The sequence below is a fragment of the Rhinoraja longicauda genome, chromosome 28 (genome assembly GCF_053455715.1).
Source record: "Rhinoraja longicauda isolate Sanriku21f chromosome 28, sRhiLon1.1, whole genome shotgun sequence".
NCBI classification, from domain to species: Eukaryota; Metazoa; Chordata; class Chondrichthyes; order Rajiformes; family Arhynchobatidae; genus Rhinoraja; species Rhinoraja longicauda.
Genome location: NC_135980.1, coordinates 11,204,442 through 11,220,065, shown reverse-complemented (window position 1 = coordinate 11,220,065; position 15,624 = coordinate 11,204,442). Strand labels below are relative to the sequence as shown.

The 15,624-nt window shown below is 45.7% G+C and overlaps 1 protein-coding gene across 2 annotated transcripts in view; it reads right to left on the bottom strand.

The window, feature by feature from the left end:
* Positions 1-1,326, bottom strand: part of sh3gl1b (SH3-domain GRB2-like 1b) — a 77,956-nt gene extending 76,630 nt beyond the window's left edge. The window contains exon 1 of one of the 2 annotated variants that reach the window (XM_078424164.1): positions 1,051-1,326. In XM_078424164.1, the coding sequence (XP_078280290.1) occupies positions 1,051-1,095 (45 nt within the window). In that variant the 5' untranslated portion in view covers positions 1,096-1,326. The remainder of the gene's footprint in view (positions 1-1,050) is intronic. The other variant, XM_078424165.1, reaches the window with a different exon arrangement.
* Between the last annotated feature and the right edge of the window lie 14,298 nt (positions 1,327-15,624).

The window sequence follows — 15,624 nt, the reverse complement described above, 5'->3', positions numbered from 1 at the left end:
TTTTTCATTACCCCAGAGAATTGGCGGATATTTTGTTTGTTAACTTGCTCGTTGCCGAGACGTTCCAAAGGTTGAATATTTAAGTTGTAACAGATGTTCCAACTCCTTATCCAGAAAATCACGAAATACCGAATAACTTTCACTGGATAAACACTCTTTTGGAAACACTTACGAGAAATTCAAGGATAAACATCACAATCAACAGGAAATCGATCGAGCGATTTTCACGTTAATAAAAAGTGCTTCTGCGTGTCAATGTTAAAAATGTTAACATTTCATAAACAATAACTGAAGATCCTGGACAAAATCTCTAAGTTTTCTTTAATCAATATTTTTTTCTTTAAAAAACTGTTACCCATTCTCAAATACCTTTTGCACAGAAAAAGAGAGGGAGAAAAAAAAGTTGCATTCAAATGGAATTTGCTGACTTGTCAAGAGCCGGTTCAAACTCTAACTGAGCCAACAGCAAGGAAAATGTTTGTGCATAGATTTGCTTGCGAGGGAAGAAGTTGTTGGGAGATTTTTTTGTTTACTGGGTCAGCGCGGCCTGTGTTGCTGGCGCTGGTTGAGTGATACCGGGGAGGGCGAGGGGAGTGTCACCGGGGGCACGGGTTTAGTGTTAGCTGCAGCACCGGGGGCGCCAGTTGAGTGTCACTCACCGGGGAGGGTCACCGAGGTACGAGTTGAGTGTCACCGGGGGTGCAAACTCGGTGTTACCAGGGGGGGGGGGGTGCGAGCGATAGCGTTACCGGCAATACCGATGGGCACGGGTTGTGTGTCACCTGCAACACAGAGGGTGCAAGTGAAATGTCACCGGCAACACCGGGTGGGGGGGGGGCGTTAACTGCAACCTGGATGTCGAGGGTAGTGTCACCGGCCGGCTGCACCGGGGGTGGGAGCAGAGCATTCGCTGCAGCACCGGGAGGGGGGGTCGAGGGAAGTAGTGTCACCGGCAGGAGCGGGAGGTTCAGGCCGAACGTTAATTGCAGCACGGGGGGTCATCGGCCCCACCACCCGCGCCCCCAGCCCCAGCCCAGGCCGCCTCCTCACCTGGCTCGCCTTGTAGAACTGCTTCTTCAGCCCCGCCACCGACATCCTCGGGCGCTTTTAACGGAGCGAGGATTTTCAGATTGAAGATATGTGTGTATATATATATGTATGTATATATATTTTAAAGATTGCGACCCCCTCCTCCCACCGACCGTGTTGTTTTAACGACAGTTTCCCTCCGGCTTTCTAACCACAGCGAAGGAAAAATCCCAGCGACAAAACGCTCTGACAGGAATCTTACATGGCAACCGCAGCCACTTCCGGCAGCGCGACACGGAGCGCCCCCCGCCGGCAGGAAGCTGGAGGCGGCCGGTCAGTCCTCCCACGGCAGCGCCACCCGCCGGTCACTGCTCCCACCCGCCAGCTGGAGGCGGCCGGTCAATCCTCCCGCCGCAGCGCCACCCGCCGGTCACTGCTCCCACCGCAGCGCCACCCGCCGGTCACTGCTCCCACGGCAGCGCCACCCGCCGGTCACTGCTCCCACCCGCCAGCTGGAGGCGGCCGGTCAGTCCTCCCGCTGCAGCGCCACCCGCCGGTCACTGCTCCCACCGCAGCGCCACCCGCCGGCTGGAGGCGGCCGGTCAATCCTCCCACCGCAGCGCCACCCGCCGGTCACTGCCCCCACTGCAGCGCCACCCGCCGGCTGGAGGCGGCCGGTCAGTCTTCCCACCACAGCGCCACCTGCCCGCCAGGTCCTCCAACCACAGCGCCACTTATCTCACCGGTCCCAGGCCTGCTGCCACCTGCTGGTCCAGAGGAGCGCGACTCCTCTATTTCGTTCAGTTTACTTTATTGTCAGGTGTACTGAGGTACAGTGAGATGTTTTTGTTGTGTAGACACAAAATGTTGGAGTAACTCAACGGGTCAGGCAGCATCTCAGGAGAGAAGGAATGGGTGACGTTTCAGGGCTGAAGAAGGGTCTCGACCCGTAAACGTCACCCATTCCTTCTCTCCTTAGATGCTGCCTGACCCGCTGAGTTACTCCAGCATTTTGTGTCTATCTTCAATTTAAACCAGCATCTGCAGTTATTTTCCTACACATGTTTTTGTTGTGTGCTAACCAGTCAGCGGACAGACAATACATGATTACAATCAAGCTGTCCACAGTGTACAGATACATGATAAAGGGAATAACGTTTAGTGCAAAGTCCGAAGGTCTCCAATGAGGTAGATGATATTTCAGGACTCTATGGTTCTATGGTTCTTTATTATCCCATGTACCGAGGTACAGTGAAATCCTTTTTTTTTGCATACGGTTCAGTAAATTATTACTATTAGACTTTAGAGATACAGCGTGGAAACAGATCATTCGTCTCACCAAGTCCATGATGACCAGCAATCACCACGTACACTAGCACTATCCTACACACGAGGAACAATTTACAGAAGCCAATTTACAAACCTGTGTGTCTTTTGAGTGCGGGAAGTAACCAGAGCAACCGGAGAAAACCCACACAGTTACGGGGAGAACGTACAGACAACATCCGTAAGCAGGATCGGACCCGGGTCTCTGGTACTGTAAGACAGCTACTCTACTGCTGCATCACTGTGGGGAAGTCCAGAACAAGGGGTCACAGTTTAAGGGTAAGAGGGAAGTCTTTTAGGACCAAGATGAGAACTTTTTTTTCACACAGAGAGTGGTGAATCTGTGGAATTCTCTGCCACAGGGCAAGGGTGCGACCTGAAACGTCACCTTCCATGTTCTTCAGAGATGCTGCTGGACTTGCAGAATTTTTCCACCACTTTGGGTCCTTTAGGGAAGAAACTGCCCCTGAATCTGGATGTATGTGTTTTCAAACCTCTGCAAAAAAACAAAGCAGAACAGAGAAAACAGAGAACACAAAACAAAAAACAGAGACAATGAAAACAAGAGAGAGAAAACAGAATACAGAGAAAACAGAAAACAGAAAGCAGCAACAACTGAAAACAGAAAAAAATAACAGAAAACATAAAAGAACACAGGAAACAGAAACTAGAGAAAACAGAAAAAAACGGAAACAGAAAATTGAAAACAGAGAAATAAGAAAGAAACAGAGATCAGAAAAGAGGGAGAACAGTAAACAGAGCAAACAGTAAACAGAAACAAAATGAAAAGAGTAAACAGAGATATCAGGAATCAGAGAAAACAGAGGGAACTGAAATATAAAACAAAGAAAACAGAACAGAAAATAGTGAATACGGAAAACAAAACAAAAAAACCCAGAAAAACAATAAAAAAGTGAAAACAGAGAAAAGAAAACATAGAGAAATCAGGGATCAGAGAAAACAGGAAACAAGATGGAATAGAAAACAAAGAACAGAGAAAACAAAAAACCGAGATCACAGGAAAAAAACCCCAAGAGAAAACAGATTTTAGTTTAGTTTATTATTGTCATGTACCGAGGTACAGTGAAAAGCTTTTTTGTTGCACGCTATCCAGTCAGCGAAAAGATGATGAACAATTATAATCAGCCTTCCACTGTGCACAGATACGGGATAAAGTGAATAATGTTTAGTGCAAGATAAAGTCCTGTAAAGTCTGATTAAAGATAGTTCAACAATCTCCAATGAGGTAGATGATAGGACAGGACCACTCTCTAGCTGGTGGAAGGATAGTTAATTTGCCTGATAACAGCTGCGAACTGTCCCTGAATCTGGTATGCATTTTCAAACTTCTGTACCTCTTGCTTGATTGGAGAGGGGGAGAAGAGGGAGTGACCGGGGTGGGACTAGATTATTCTGGTGGCCTTGCTGTGAAGTGAGATCAGTTTGCATGATGGTCTGGGCTACGTCCACAACTCTCTTACAATTTCTTGTGGTCTTGGATGGAGCTGTTCCCAAACCATGCTATGATGCATCCCAATAAAAACCTTTCTGTCCTGCCCCTCATCAACTGCCAGTGAGGCCAAACGCAAATTGGAGGAACAGCATCTCATATTTTGCTTGGGCAGTTTACAACCCGGCGATATGAATCTGATTTTTCAAAATGCAAGAAACCCTCGCTTTCCCTCTCTCTCCGTCCTTCCCCACCCTTGTCCTCTAGCTAGTTTCACTGTCCTCCTGATTAAATTTGCTGTTTGTGTGCATCGTTGTCAGCCTCCCCTCAGCCTACATTTCCTTGATCAACGTCTGCTTTGATCTGGCGTTTTCATACCTTACCCTTCCATCTTTCTGGTTTGGTCTTCACCCGAAACGTCGCCCATTCCTTCACTCCGGAGATGCGGCTGAGTCACTCCAGCATTTTGTGTCCATCTACACTTCATTCAGAGCAAGCTTGACATCCGCCTGGGGAGGGATGTAGACTGCTGACAGGAGAGCTGAGGTGAGTTTCCTCAGCAGATAGTACGGATGCCACTTCACAGTCAGATATTCCATGTCCGGGGAGTAGGGCTCACCTAGACCATCATGCTTGAGCACCACAAGATATTGTTTAGAAATCAGACCCCATCGCCTCTAACCTTGCCCGAAGAAGCTATATGTTACACCCGGTGAAGAGAGAAGCCCTCGGGCTGAATGGCATAGTCAAAGTATGTCAGGGGTGAGCCATGTCTCTGTGAAACAGAGCACACAACAGCCTCTCGGTTCTCTAAGATAGGTCAGTATAGCTTTAACCCAGTCTGCTCTCCATGGACTGCACGTTACCCAATATTATGGTAGGGAGGAGTGTCTTCAAACCACATTGTCTCATCCTCACCTGTAGCCCAGAGCGCTTCCCTTGTTTCCTCACTAGATGGCAGCATTTAGTTTAGTTTCGTTTATTGTTGTCACGTCTACCGAGGTACAGTGAAAGCTTGTTTGTTGCGTGCTATCCAGTCAGTGAAAAGACTGTACAAGATTACGATAAGGCATCCACAGTGTACAAATACAGGACAAAGGGAATATCCTTTATTGCAAGATGGTCCAATAAAGATAGATGAAAGGTAGTCCAAGGGTCTCCAATGTGGTTGACGGTAGGTCAGGACCACTATCTAATTGGTGATAGGATGGTTCAGTTGTCTGATAAAAGCTGGGATGAAGCTGTCCCTGAATTTGGAGGTATGCATTATCACACATCTAAACCTCTTGCCTGGTGGGAGAGGGGAGAAGAGGGACTGACTGGGGTGAGACTGGTCCTTGATCATGCTGGTGGCCTTGCCAGGCAGCGTGAAGTGTAGATGGAGTCAATAGAAGTGAGGTAGGTTTGCATGATGGCCATGTCCACAACTCTGCAATTTCTTGTAGTCTTGGATTGGAGCTGTTCCCAAACCATGCTGTGATGCATCCCAATAAAAGGCTTTCTATGGCTCAACTGAAGTTGGTGAGAGTTGTTGGGGACTTGCAGAACCTCCTAAGCCTCCTAAGAAAGTAGAGATGTTGGTGTGCTTTCTTGGCCATTGCTTCGAGATGGCTGGTCTGGGACAAGTTGCTGGTGATATTTATTCGTAAGAATTTGAAGCTTTCAACCATCTCTACTCTGGCGCAGTCCATTTATAACAGGGTATGTGTACTGCTTCACTCCCTGAAGTCGATCACAATCTCCTTTGTCTTGATGACATTGAGGGAGATGTTCTTGTCTTGGCACCAGGTTATGAGATTCTCAAACTCCATCCTGTACTCCATTGTTTGATATCCAGCCAACTACGGTGGTATCGGTTGTGAATTTTTTAATTGAGTTGGATTTGGTGCACAGTGGTGGATGTATAAGGAGTAAAGAAGGGGGCTGAGACTGCAGCTTTGTGGGGAGCCAATGTTGAGGATTATCGTAGAAGATGATTATCCTCACTGATTGTGGTCTGTTGGTCAGGACATTGAGGATTCAGTTGCGGAGGTGAGCACTGAATCCAAGTTCCATGAGTTTGGAGATGAACTTGGATGGGATAATGGTACTGAAAGCAGAGCTGCAATCTATAAATAGATGTCTGACGTATGTGACTCTCTTATCCAGGCCAGGGAAATGGTATCGTCCATGGACCTGTTGTGACAGTAGGCGAACTGCAGTGAATCAAGGCTGCAGGCTAGGCTGGATTTAATGCATTCCATAACCAGCCTCTCAAAACATTTCATGATGGTGGATGTCAAGGCCATTGGACAGTGGTTGTTAAGGCATGAGATCTTGCTTTTCTTTGGCACTGGGATGATAGTGGTCTTCTTGAAGCAGGTGGTACATCAGCACGGAAGAGGGAGAGATTAAAGATGTCCATGAACACTCCTGCTAGTTGGTCCATGCAGTTCCTAAGGATGCGGCCATGGACTCCATCCAGGCCACGATTTCTGTGGGTTGACCCTCAGGAAGGCCAATCTAACCTGCAACAGTGACCCTGGGAAATGGAAAACTCGAGGCTGATGACACAGATGTCATTGCCCTGTTGGACTTCCACTCAAAGCGAGCATAGAATGCATTAAGTTCATCAGTTAGGGCTGCATTATTACCAGGATGTTGCCTGACTTCACTTTGCAGCCAGTTATTGTCTTCAGCCCTTGCCACAGTCCGCAGGTGTCCGAATGATTATACTGGCACTCAAGTTTGTCCCGGTATTCTCCCTCGGTATTCTTGATGGCTCATTGTAATGAGCTTTCATGTACCACTCGGGATTGTTTGAACTGTGTGCAGCAAGCCTGGCCATCACCTGGGAATGTACCTCATGGTTCATCCATGGTTTCCCCTTTGGGAAACACTCAGATTGTCTACTTCGGCACGCACTCGTCTACGTACTTTCTGATGAAATCAGTCACCACAGAGGCGTACTCATTCAGGTTGGCTGCAGAATCCCTGAATAGAGACCATCCCACTGACTCAAAGCATACGCGTAGGGGTCGAGTTGTCTGTACGTGGGAGGGGCATGGGGGAAGAGAGAGGAGAAGTTTTTGGCCTCCATCACAGTGAGGGGGTGTTTGGAGTCACTGTGATGGATGTTTGTGTCGGGGTTGTGTCTTGTGTTTTTTGTACTGCTGGCTAAGTAATCTCGTTCTGTACGAATGACAAATAAAAGCTATTTTGGATTTTGGATTTTTTGGATATAATTTGTCAGCAGACTAGCACTGAGCAAATTTCTGTACCGGATCTTCCTGCTTCAGTTTTTGTTTGTAGGCAGGGAGTAGAAGCACATCTATATGAACAGATTTCCCGAGTTGTGGCCGAGGAATGGAGGGCTAGATGTTTTTTATGTATGTGTTACTCTCTTCTCTTTTGACTGTTTTCCCTTATTTCTGTTTTCCCTTTCCTTTCTGTTTTGTGTTTTTACTGTTTTCTCTTTTTTCATGTTTTGTTTTCCCTGTTCTCCCTTTTTTCTTTTTTTTTTCTTTTTCCTGTTTACTGTATTCTCTGTTTTTCTTTTTTACTATTTTCTCCTTTTTCTTTCTGTTTTCAGTTTTGTTCTATTTTCCGTTTTCTCCGTTTTTTTTCTTTTATTCTCTTTTTTCTGTTTTCTCTTTTTCTGTGTTATCTGTTTTCTCTCTTTCTGTTTTCCCATGTTAATGTTTTCTCTTATTTCTCACTTTTCTATTTTCTCTGTTTTCTCTGTTGTCTCTTTTTTTCTATTTTCTTTTTTCCTTATTTTCTCGTTCTTCTGTTTTCACTTTTTCTTTTCTTTTTTCTGTTTTCTCTGTTTTGTCTTTTTCCTGGTTTCTGCTTTTTTTACCTTTCTGTTTTCACAGTTATTACAATTTTTTTTTGGTTTACTCATTTTTCTGTTTTCTTTTTTCTCCCTTCTATCCTTTTTGTGTTTTTCTGTTTCCTCTGTTTTCCTTTTTCCCCATTTTGTGTTTTCTCTATTCTGTAATTTTTCTCTTTTCTTGGTATCCTGTTTTTTTCAGTTTTCCCATTTCTCTTTTTCTGTTTTCTACTTTTCTGTTTTCTTTGTTTTTGTTTTTTCTGTTTCTCTGTTTTTTTCTATTTTCTCTGTTTCCCTTGTTTTCTCTTCTCTTTTCTCTGTGCTTTTTTGTTTTCTCTCTTTTATCTGTTTTTTGGGGTTTTTTTGCTTTCTGTTTCTGATTTATCTTTTTATGTTTCCTCTGTTTCTGTTTTTTTCTGTTTTTTTCTGTTGCCTTTTTCTCTGTTATCTTTTTTTCTGTTTCTCTGGTTTTTTTCTGCTTTTTCTGTGTTCTCTACCTTTTATCTTTTTTCAGTTTTCCTTTTTTCTGTTTTGTATTTATGTTTTGTCTTTTTTTGTTTTCCTCTTTACTCTGTTTTCTCTTTTTTTCTGTTTTCTGGTTTTGTCTTTTTTCTGGTTCCTCTTTTCTCTGTTCTTCCTTTTTTTAAATGTTTTTATGTTTTCTCTTTTTTCTGGTTCCTTTTTTTTCTGTTGTATATATTTTTTTGCTTTTTCTCTGACAGTCTTGTCCCAAGATATCCCCTCAATCATCTGTCTAGGAATCTTCCGCAAACACACCTCCAGCGGCGCGCCCTCGGAAAGTTCACACAAGTTCACAGTTATAGGAGTGAAATTAGGCCATTCGGTCCATCGAGTCCACTCCGCCATTCAATCATGGCTGATCTCTGCCTCCTAATCCCATTTTCCTGCCATCTCCCCATAACCCTTGACAAAAATTCTAATCAAGAATTTTTCTATCTCTCCCTTCAAAATATCCACTGACTTGGCCTCCACAGCCCTCAGTTCCTCCTCAACTCCTTTCTAAAAAAGCGCCCTTTAATTTTGAGGCTATTTTGGGACATGGTGACCTCGGTACATTGGAAGCAGAGGAGCGGTGCTGTACGCACTGGATGATGCGTTTGCAGTGGTCACGGGTCATGGTGTTGGCGGGGGTGAACATGGCAGGCCTTACAGCAGCTGGGTGAGCGAGTGGATCAAGCGGTGGAAGGGACAGCATCACACTGGGCCAGGCCGACCCCTATTTCATCGATCCAGTACTGCCGGGACACTGGGCCTTAAGTGAAAAAATAAGAAATTGCATATCCCTTTGGGCCAAGATCGGACATTTCTGAGACTTGGGAGTTGCAAGATGGGGTGAGAATATGGCAACTCTCTGCCAGGAGGATCTATTGTAGTCATGTATAGCATGATTTGCCAGGATAGTATGCAGAATAAGCGTTTCACTGTTTACATGTAACCATAAATAAACTCAACTAAACCAATTCCCCATTCTCAGTTTCTTGCCTGCACACTTCCCCTATGATGTCCACTCACTACAGTCCTGGAGATTATGAGGGGAAAGGCCTCGGTATCTGATTTCTACTCAATGGCCTATTCTTCTGCAATCGATACTTTGGGCCAAGGGACTGTAGTGAGGTCTGGAACAAAGTATTGCTGGCAAGACCGGGACTAGTGATCTAGTTATTGGAGAGTAAGTTCAACTTGATGAAGAAGAACCAACTGCTGATGGAACTCGGCAGGCTAGGCAGCATCAGTGGAAGGAATGGATAGGCGACATTCCGGCCCCTCACCCTAACCCTCCTTCTAACTGACGGTAGGAGGACAAAAGCTGGAATGGGGAGATGGAGGTGGGGCATAAACTGGTAAAGTGGTCTGCAGAAGGGCCCCGACCCAAAACGCCGTCTGACCATTTACCTCCCCAGATGCATCCTGACTGTCTAAGTTTCTCCAGTGCCTTGTGTTTTATTCAACATTCCAACGTCTGCAGTGCCTCTTGTTCCTCCATTCTACTTGACAGCACTGCCCAATTGAACCTACCATCAGTGTGATGATAACTGAGATTAGGCTGACTGGATTAGGATTTCTCCAGGTCTTTCATGAGCGGAACATACCTGGGCAACTTTCTAAATTGTGTAGGAAGGAACAGCAGACTCTGGTTTAAACCGGATAGACACAAAAAGCTGGAGTAACTCAACGGGACAGGCAGCATCTCTGGAGAGAAGGAATGGGTGACGTTTCGCGTCGAGGTCCGAAGAGGGGTCTCGACCTGAAAAGTCATCCATTCCTTCTCTCCAGAGATGCTGCCTGTCCTGCTGAGTTACTCCAGCTTTTTGTGTCTATCTTCAACTTTCTATATTGTCAGGTAGATGCTAGTCCAATGAAATTTAATCAGCCAATCAATAAATTATTCATATGCAAGTCCGTGTCAGTAATTTATTTGGTTACTGGAGTCAGAAAGATAATTTATTCATTCAGGTCACTTTATCATTTATAAATTATTGAACTGGTGGGTAGTTTATTTATTTAAAAGTCATCAATAATCCAGTTACTAATTTATTTCTAATTAATATTGGTCATTAGTAGTGTCAAGATAAAAATAAACTTTTAAACACACTGCATTTGAATGACTTGTTGAGATTGTCTTATGCTTTCAATGTTAACGGAATCATTTTAATACATTTGCATGTGTACATCAATAGTTTGTTTCCCTTTCCCCTGACTCTCAGACTGAAAAGGCATCACCCATTCTTTTTCTGCAGAGATGCTGTCTGACCCGCTGAGTTACTCCAGTTTTCTGTGTCTATCTTCGGTTTAAAGCAGCTTCTGCAGTTCCTTCCTACACAATGGTTTGTTAACGTTTGCTTGCATTTGATTTCCACGTAATGAAGTAATGAAGATTCCAAAAGCAAAGATCTTTAAACAGGGCAGGGGAAAAATGGCAAAATTACAACCTTTAGAACAGAGTCTGCAACCAGTTTAAACACGGTCCAGAGCTAAACCTGCACCAGATGATGTGTGCAAGAAGGAACTGCAGATGCTGGTTTAAGCCGAAGATAGACACAAATAGCTGGAGTAACTCAGCGGGACAGGCAGCATTTCTGGAGAGAAGAAATGGGTGATGTTTTGGGTCGAGACCCTTCTTCAGACTGAAGAAGGGTCTCGACCCAAAACGTCACCCATTCCTTCTCTCCAGAGATGCTGCCTGGCCCGCTGAGTTACTCCAGCTTTTTGCGTCTATCTTCTGCACCAGAGGATCACCAAGAATGAGTTAGAGTCCTTGATACATGCTGCTGCAATCGATAACATGCGGGATGTGCTAGTTAAAGAGGGATGTGTTAGGGAAAGCTGGTAACACAACAGCAGAAACGGCACATGGTGATCACAATGAAATAAATTATAAAAGTGTTAAAGCACATTATGATTATTTAAACGTCCTCACTTCAAAAAAATATTAAAAAGCTAAAGAATGCAGGTTCGGTAGGCACCAGATATTAGAGAATGTGGTTAACTTTCAGCAGCTCAAGTAGCAACAGTGGAGAGAGTTCTGACCAAAGCTTCCTCCTACTGTTTGATTCATTATTGCTTGGAGTGGCTGCATAACATTCTCACTTTGTAGTCATTTGATCTGTGAAATGGATCCTGCGAGTCTCATTCTAGCTGTTGCATTTGCACCCCACATTTCTATTGTCTTTTTTCAATTTGGTTTTGAATGATAGATGAAAGGAGAATTCTAGTGGCAGAGTTTCTATTTCATGTTCACTTGACCAGCTCGTAGAACTGCTGCTTCACAGTGCCAGGGACCTGGGTCCTGTCATGGCCCATGGGGCTTTGTCTGCGTGGAGTTTGCATGCTTCCCCCTGTGCTTGTGTCGGTTTACAGGTGCTTGAGTAGGTGATAATCGTCCCCACTTTATCAGTGCAAAGTCTCAGCACAGCACAAAACACACCTTCTCCCCCCCCCCCAACCCTGCCTTGCCTTCCACCAGCGTACCAGGTAGAGGAGAATGATGACACAAGCACTATATCAGGTGTACCTGACACCACCAGGTGCTCTGTCAGACACTGGTACTGTGAGGGCAGTCGGGCACAGGGAGAGATCCCTGGGACCGGGGACTTTGGTCAGGCCCAGGCGGCCTAGTGAAGGAGTCCTGTGGCACAGAGTCAGACCACTGCTGGAAGGCCTTAAGATCTCAAAATGTCAAGAGTCTAACTCACTTACGCATATTAAATGTGTGTTTGTGCACAGGTACATGGAAGTGGCAGACTGTATCATAGCTATGATCATATTGAATGGCAGTGCTGGCTCGAAGGTACTCCTGCACCTATTTTTCCTTGTTTCTATGAATCATTCTGGGGCACAGTACAGTTGGGGACATCAGTCACAGTATAATACTGGGCCAGAGTACTGGTGGAGACTGGTCTTGCTCTGTAACTTGGGGGTGTTATACTGGTTGGGACGGGTCTGAAGCTACATAACAGTGGGGTACAGTATTGGTGAATGAGCCTGTTGCTGTATAACACTGGGGCACAATATCAGTATCAGTCTGTTACTGTATAACACTGGGATGCATTACTGGTGGGGATGAGTCTGTTGCTATGTAACACTGGGGCACAGTATCAGTATTAGTCTGTTGCTATACTGCACGGGTGCATTACTGGTGAGGATGAGCCTGTTGCTGTTATAGTACAGTACTGGTGAGGACTGATTTGTAGGTTCTCCCTGTGACCACGAGGTTCTACCTATTCCCAGTATTGTGAAGGATGAGCCTGATTTCCTTGCTGCGGAATATTCCACACCGTTCTACCACGAGCCCCCCCCATGGAAAGGCTTCTGCAGAGAAACTCCTTTGCAGACCCAGAGCAAATCATTCAGGCAATGGTCCGCACGGAATGTTCTGGATGCCCTGCAGCATGCTTTTCCCCTGGGTGGGGGCCGACATCGGGAGCTCTGGCAGCGGCAGCGTCTTCACCCGCCCCGAATCGCGGGGCTTGGGTCGGCCCGCCGCGGACCTTTCACCGTCCGGCACGGCCTGCAATGTGGCAACTTCAACAGCCTGACCGCGGGAGAAGACGGCAGGGGAAGAGAAAAGACATTCTGGCCTTCCATCACAGTGAGGAGGTGACTGGAGGAGACTCACTATGATGGATGTTTCTTTTTTTTGTTTTGTGTTGGTTTGTGGTTGTGTAATTGCTTATTTTATTGCTCTTACTGTTGGACTGTGGGTGACGAAATCTCGTCCAAAAGACTTGTTTTTTTTGGATGACAATAAAGGTAATTCTGATTCTGATTCTGATTCTGAAAGTCGTTTGCCAGAATGTCTCATCATCACAACTCCCAAACAAGCACCAAGTGCTCGCTTTGGCTGGAAGTGATATCCGATCCTTCATATACATGTAATAATGATGAGGAGCAGAGTGGTGCAGCAGTAGAGCTGCTGCCATACAGGCCAGAGGCCCGAGTTTGATCCTGACTATGGACGCTGTCTGTTGGGAGTTTGTACGTTCTCCCTGTGATCGCGTGGGTTTTCTCCGGATGCTCCAGTTTCCCACATTCCAAGGACATGCAAGTTTTTAGGTTATTTGGCTTCTGTAATTGTCCCTAGTGTACAGAATTAGTGTAGGGTGATCGCTGGCTGGTGTGAACTCAGTGGGCCAAGTGGCTTGTATCCACATTGTATCTCGAAACTAAACTAAATTAAACCAGATGTGCAGGAAGGAACTGCAGTTGCCGGTTTAGCCTGAAGGAGGGTTCCGACACGAAACATCACCCAACCTTTTTCTCCAGGGATGTTGCCTGACCCACTGAGTTACTCCAGCACTTTGTTTCTATCTTAAATTAAACCAGAGTCTCATTCCATGCTGTCTTCAAGATGATCGTGCTGTAGATGGGGCAGTAGTTCATCTTTAACAAGGCCTGGAAAGGGATGTAAAAGCTCGTCAAGACCTTGCACCTGACATGTTGATCTTCCAGCGCAAGGAGATGTCTTTGTCCAGACTCATCCCTGGCAACCGTGTAACTGAGGTATCCCGGCTGTGTGTTCCCAAGGTCGTACCCCGAGACGGGCATCAACTGCTGCTGCAAGATCATCAACTCGGCGAAAGATGCACTTTGGTTGGTCCGAAACTTGTTGGTCTTCCAGTGCAAGGGGATGTGCGCAAACGAACGCTGCCAACTGGCACATTCCAGGGTGCAGGAGTCTGTGTTGAGGAGCAACTGCAGCTCGTGCAGACACCGCGCAGTCTCTGTGGACAAGGACCACAGTCACGGTAATACCGCCAGTGGACACTGAGGGTCAGGGCCTTGTGTAAAAACCTCTCGCGCTTAACAAACCTTGACATCTTGTCACGGGTCTCGACCCCGAAACATCACCCATTCCTTCTCTCCAGAGATGCTGCCTGACCTGCTGAGTTACTCCAGCATTTTGTGATACCTTTGACATCTTGACAATCACTTGACTCCACTGACTAGTTGTTTGGGACAGAAAAGTTCATGACATGGTGACATATGTTAAATATTGTAAATGCATATAATGATTTAGTACCAGAGGAAGGTAGGCAATGGCATGTCCAATAAGCAAAGCTGTATAGTTTAGGGTTAATGTATATTTTTCCGAATAAAATGTATTCCTCAGCTATTTAAAGCAAAACATATCCATTTGCCTTTTCAAAAACTTTATTGACCTGACTTGCTGCCATGAAGGAACTGTGAGGTCAATTCCGACCACACCATTCACTATTCTCCTTTTTTATTGCACTGTATTGTTGCACTTCCTGAAATGCGTTACTGATTCTTCTCTGAATTAAGTTTCATTTCCCACATTTGGGTGGCACACTGGCTCAGCTAGAAGAGCTGTTTCCTCACCGCGCCAGAGACCTGGGTTCGATCCTGACCTCGGGTGCTGTCTGTGTGGAGTTTGCATGTTCTTCCTGTGACCACGTGGGTTTCCTCCCGGTGCTCCAGTCTCCTGCCATGCCCCAAAGACGTGGGGGGGTTGCAGGGTAATTGGCCTCTGTACATTGCCCCCAGTGTGTGGGAAGTGGATACATAAGGTGGGATAACATAAAACTAGTATGAACTGGGGATTGGGGACTCGATGGGCTGAAGGGCCTGTTTCCATGCTGTATCTCTAAACTAAAACTAAATTTATGCCTCGCCAACCAGACCATCTACTACCTAATAGTAGATCCATTTTAATACTTTACTACTTTCCTTTATAGCCAGACTGCAATGTGGGACCTTGCCAAAAGCTTTGTGTAAATTCCTTAGGGAAGAAAACTTGGTGAGCTCTCTCAGTTATGACGTTATGTGAATCAAGTCCATAGTAACCTGATTAACCCTTGAATGCCCACCAAAGTGACTGGTGAAGTTTCCAGGTTGCATGAAAAATACTGCCAAGCACACTAGAAGTCTCACCACCACCTTTTCATGGCAATGAACCAACATCTAAGGTCAACTTTGCCAGCAGTGCCACATTCCTTCATTAATGGAAAACAGATGTGACCAGCGCTCAATAGTTAATAAATAATCTGCTGAAAGGTGAAGCACAGTTCGGGAAAAACCTGTTTCTACTTGTTTTTTTTCTAAAGTGTTCAACACTAGTTTATCATTCTCACAGTTCCTCATACCAAACGTGTTCCTCATCAGAGACAATGATTGCAATACAAACTCTCACTGGCTGCGGGGGAGTTTCCGGACTTTGCAGAATCGGGTCTCTTTATAAACCTCATCGCAGTACTGATTCTGGTCCCGAACCGATACATCCAGAACTGCACAGACTCTGCTCCAGAACAGAGATACCTGCGGTTCAGAACAGATCCCGCTCTAGAACCGACCCGTCTCCAGCTCGGCTCAGATCCTGCTGCGGCACAGGTAGTACCTCAGAGCAGAGGCCGCTCCAGAACAGACATCTCCATCAGAGCACAGCCTCCGCTCCAGGACCGATTCCACCTCGGCACAGATGCTGCTCCAGATGGGAGACTCTCTACAATAGACACTCGTTTGCCTT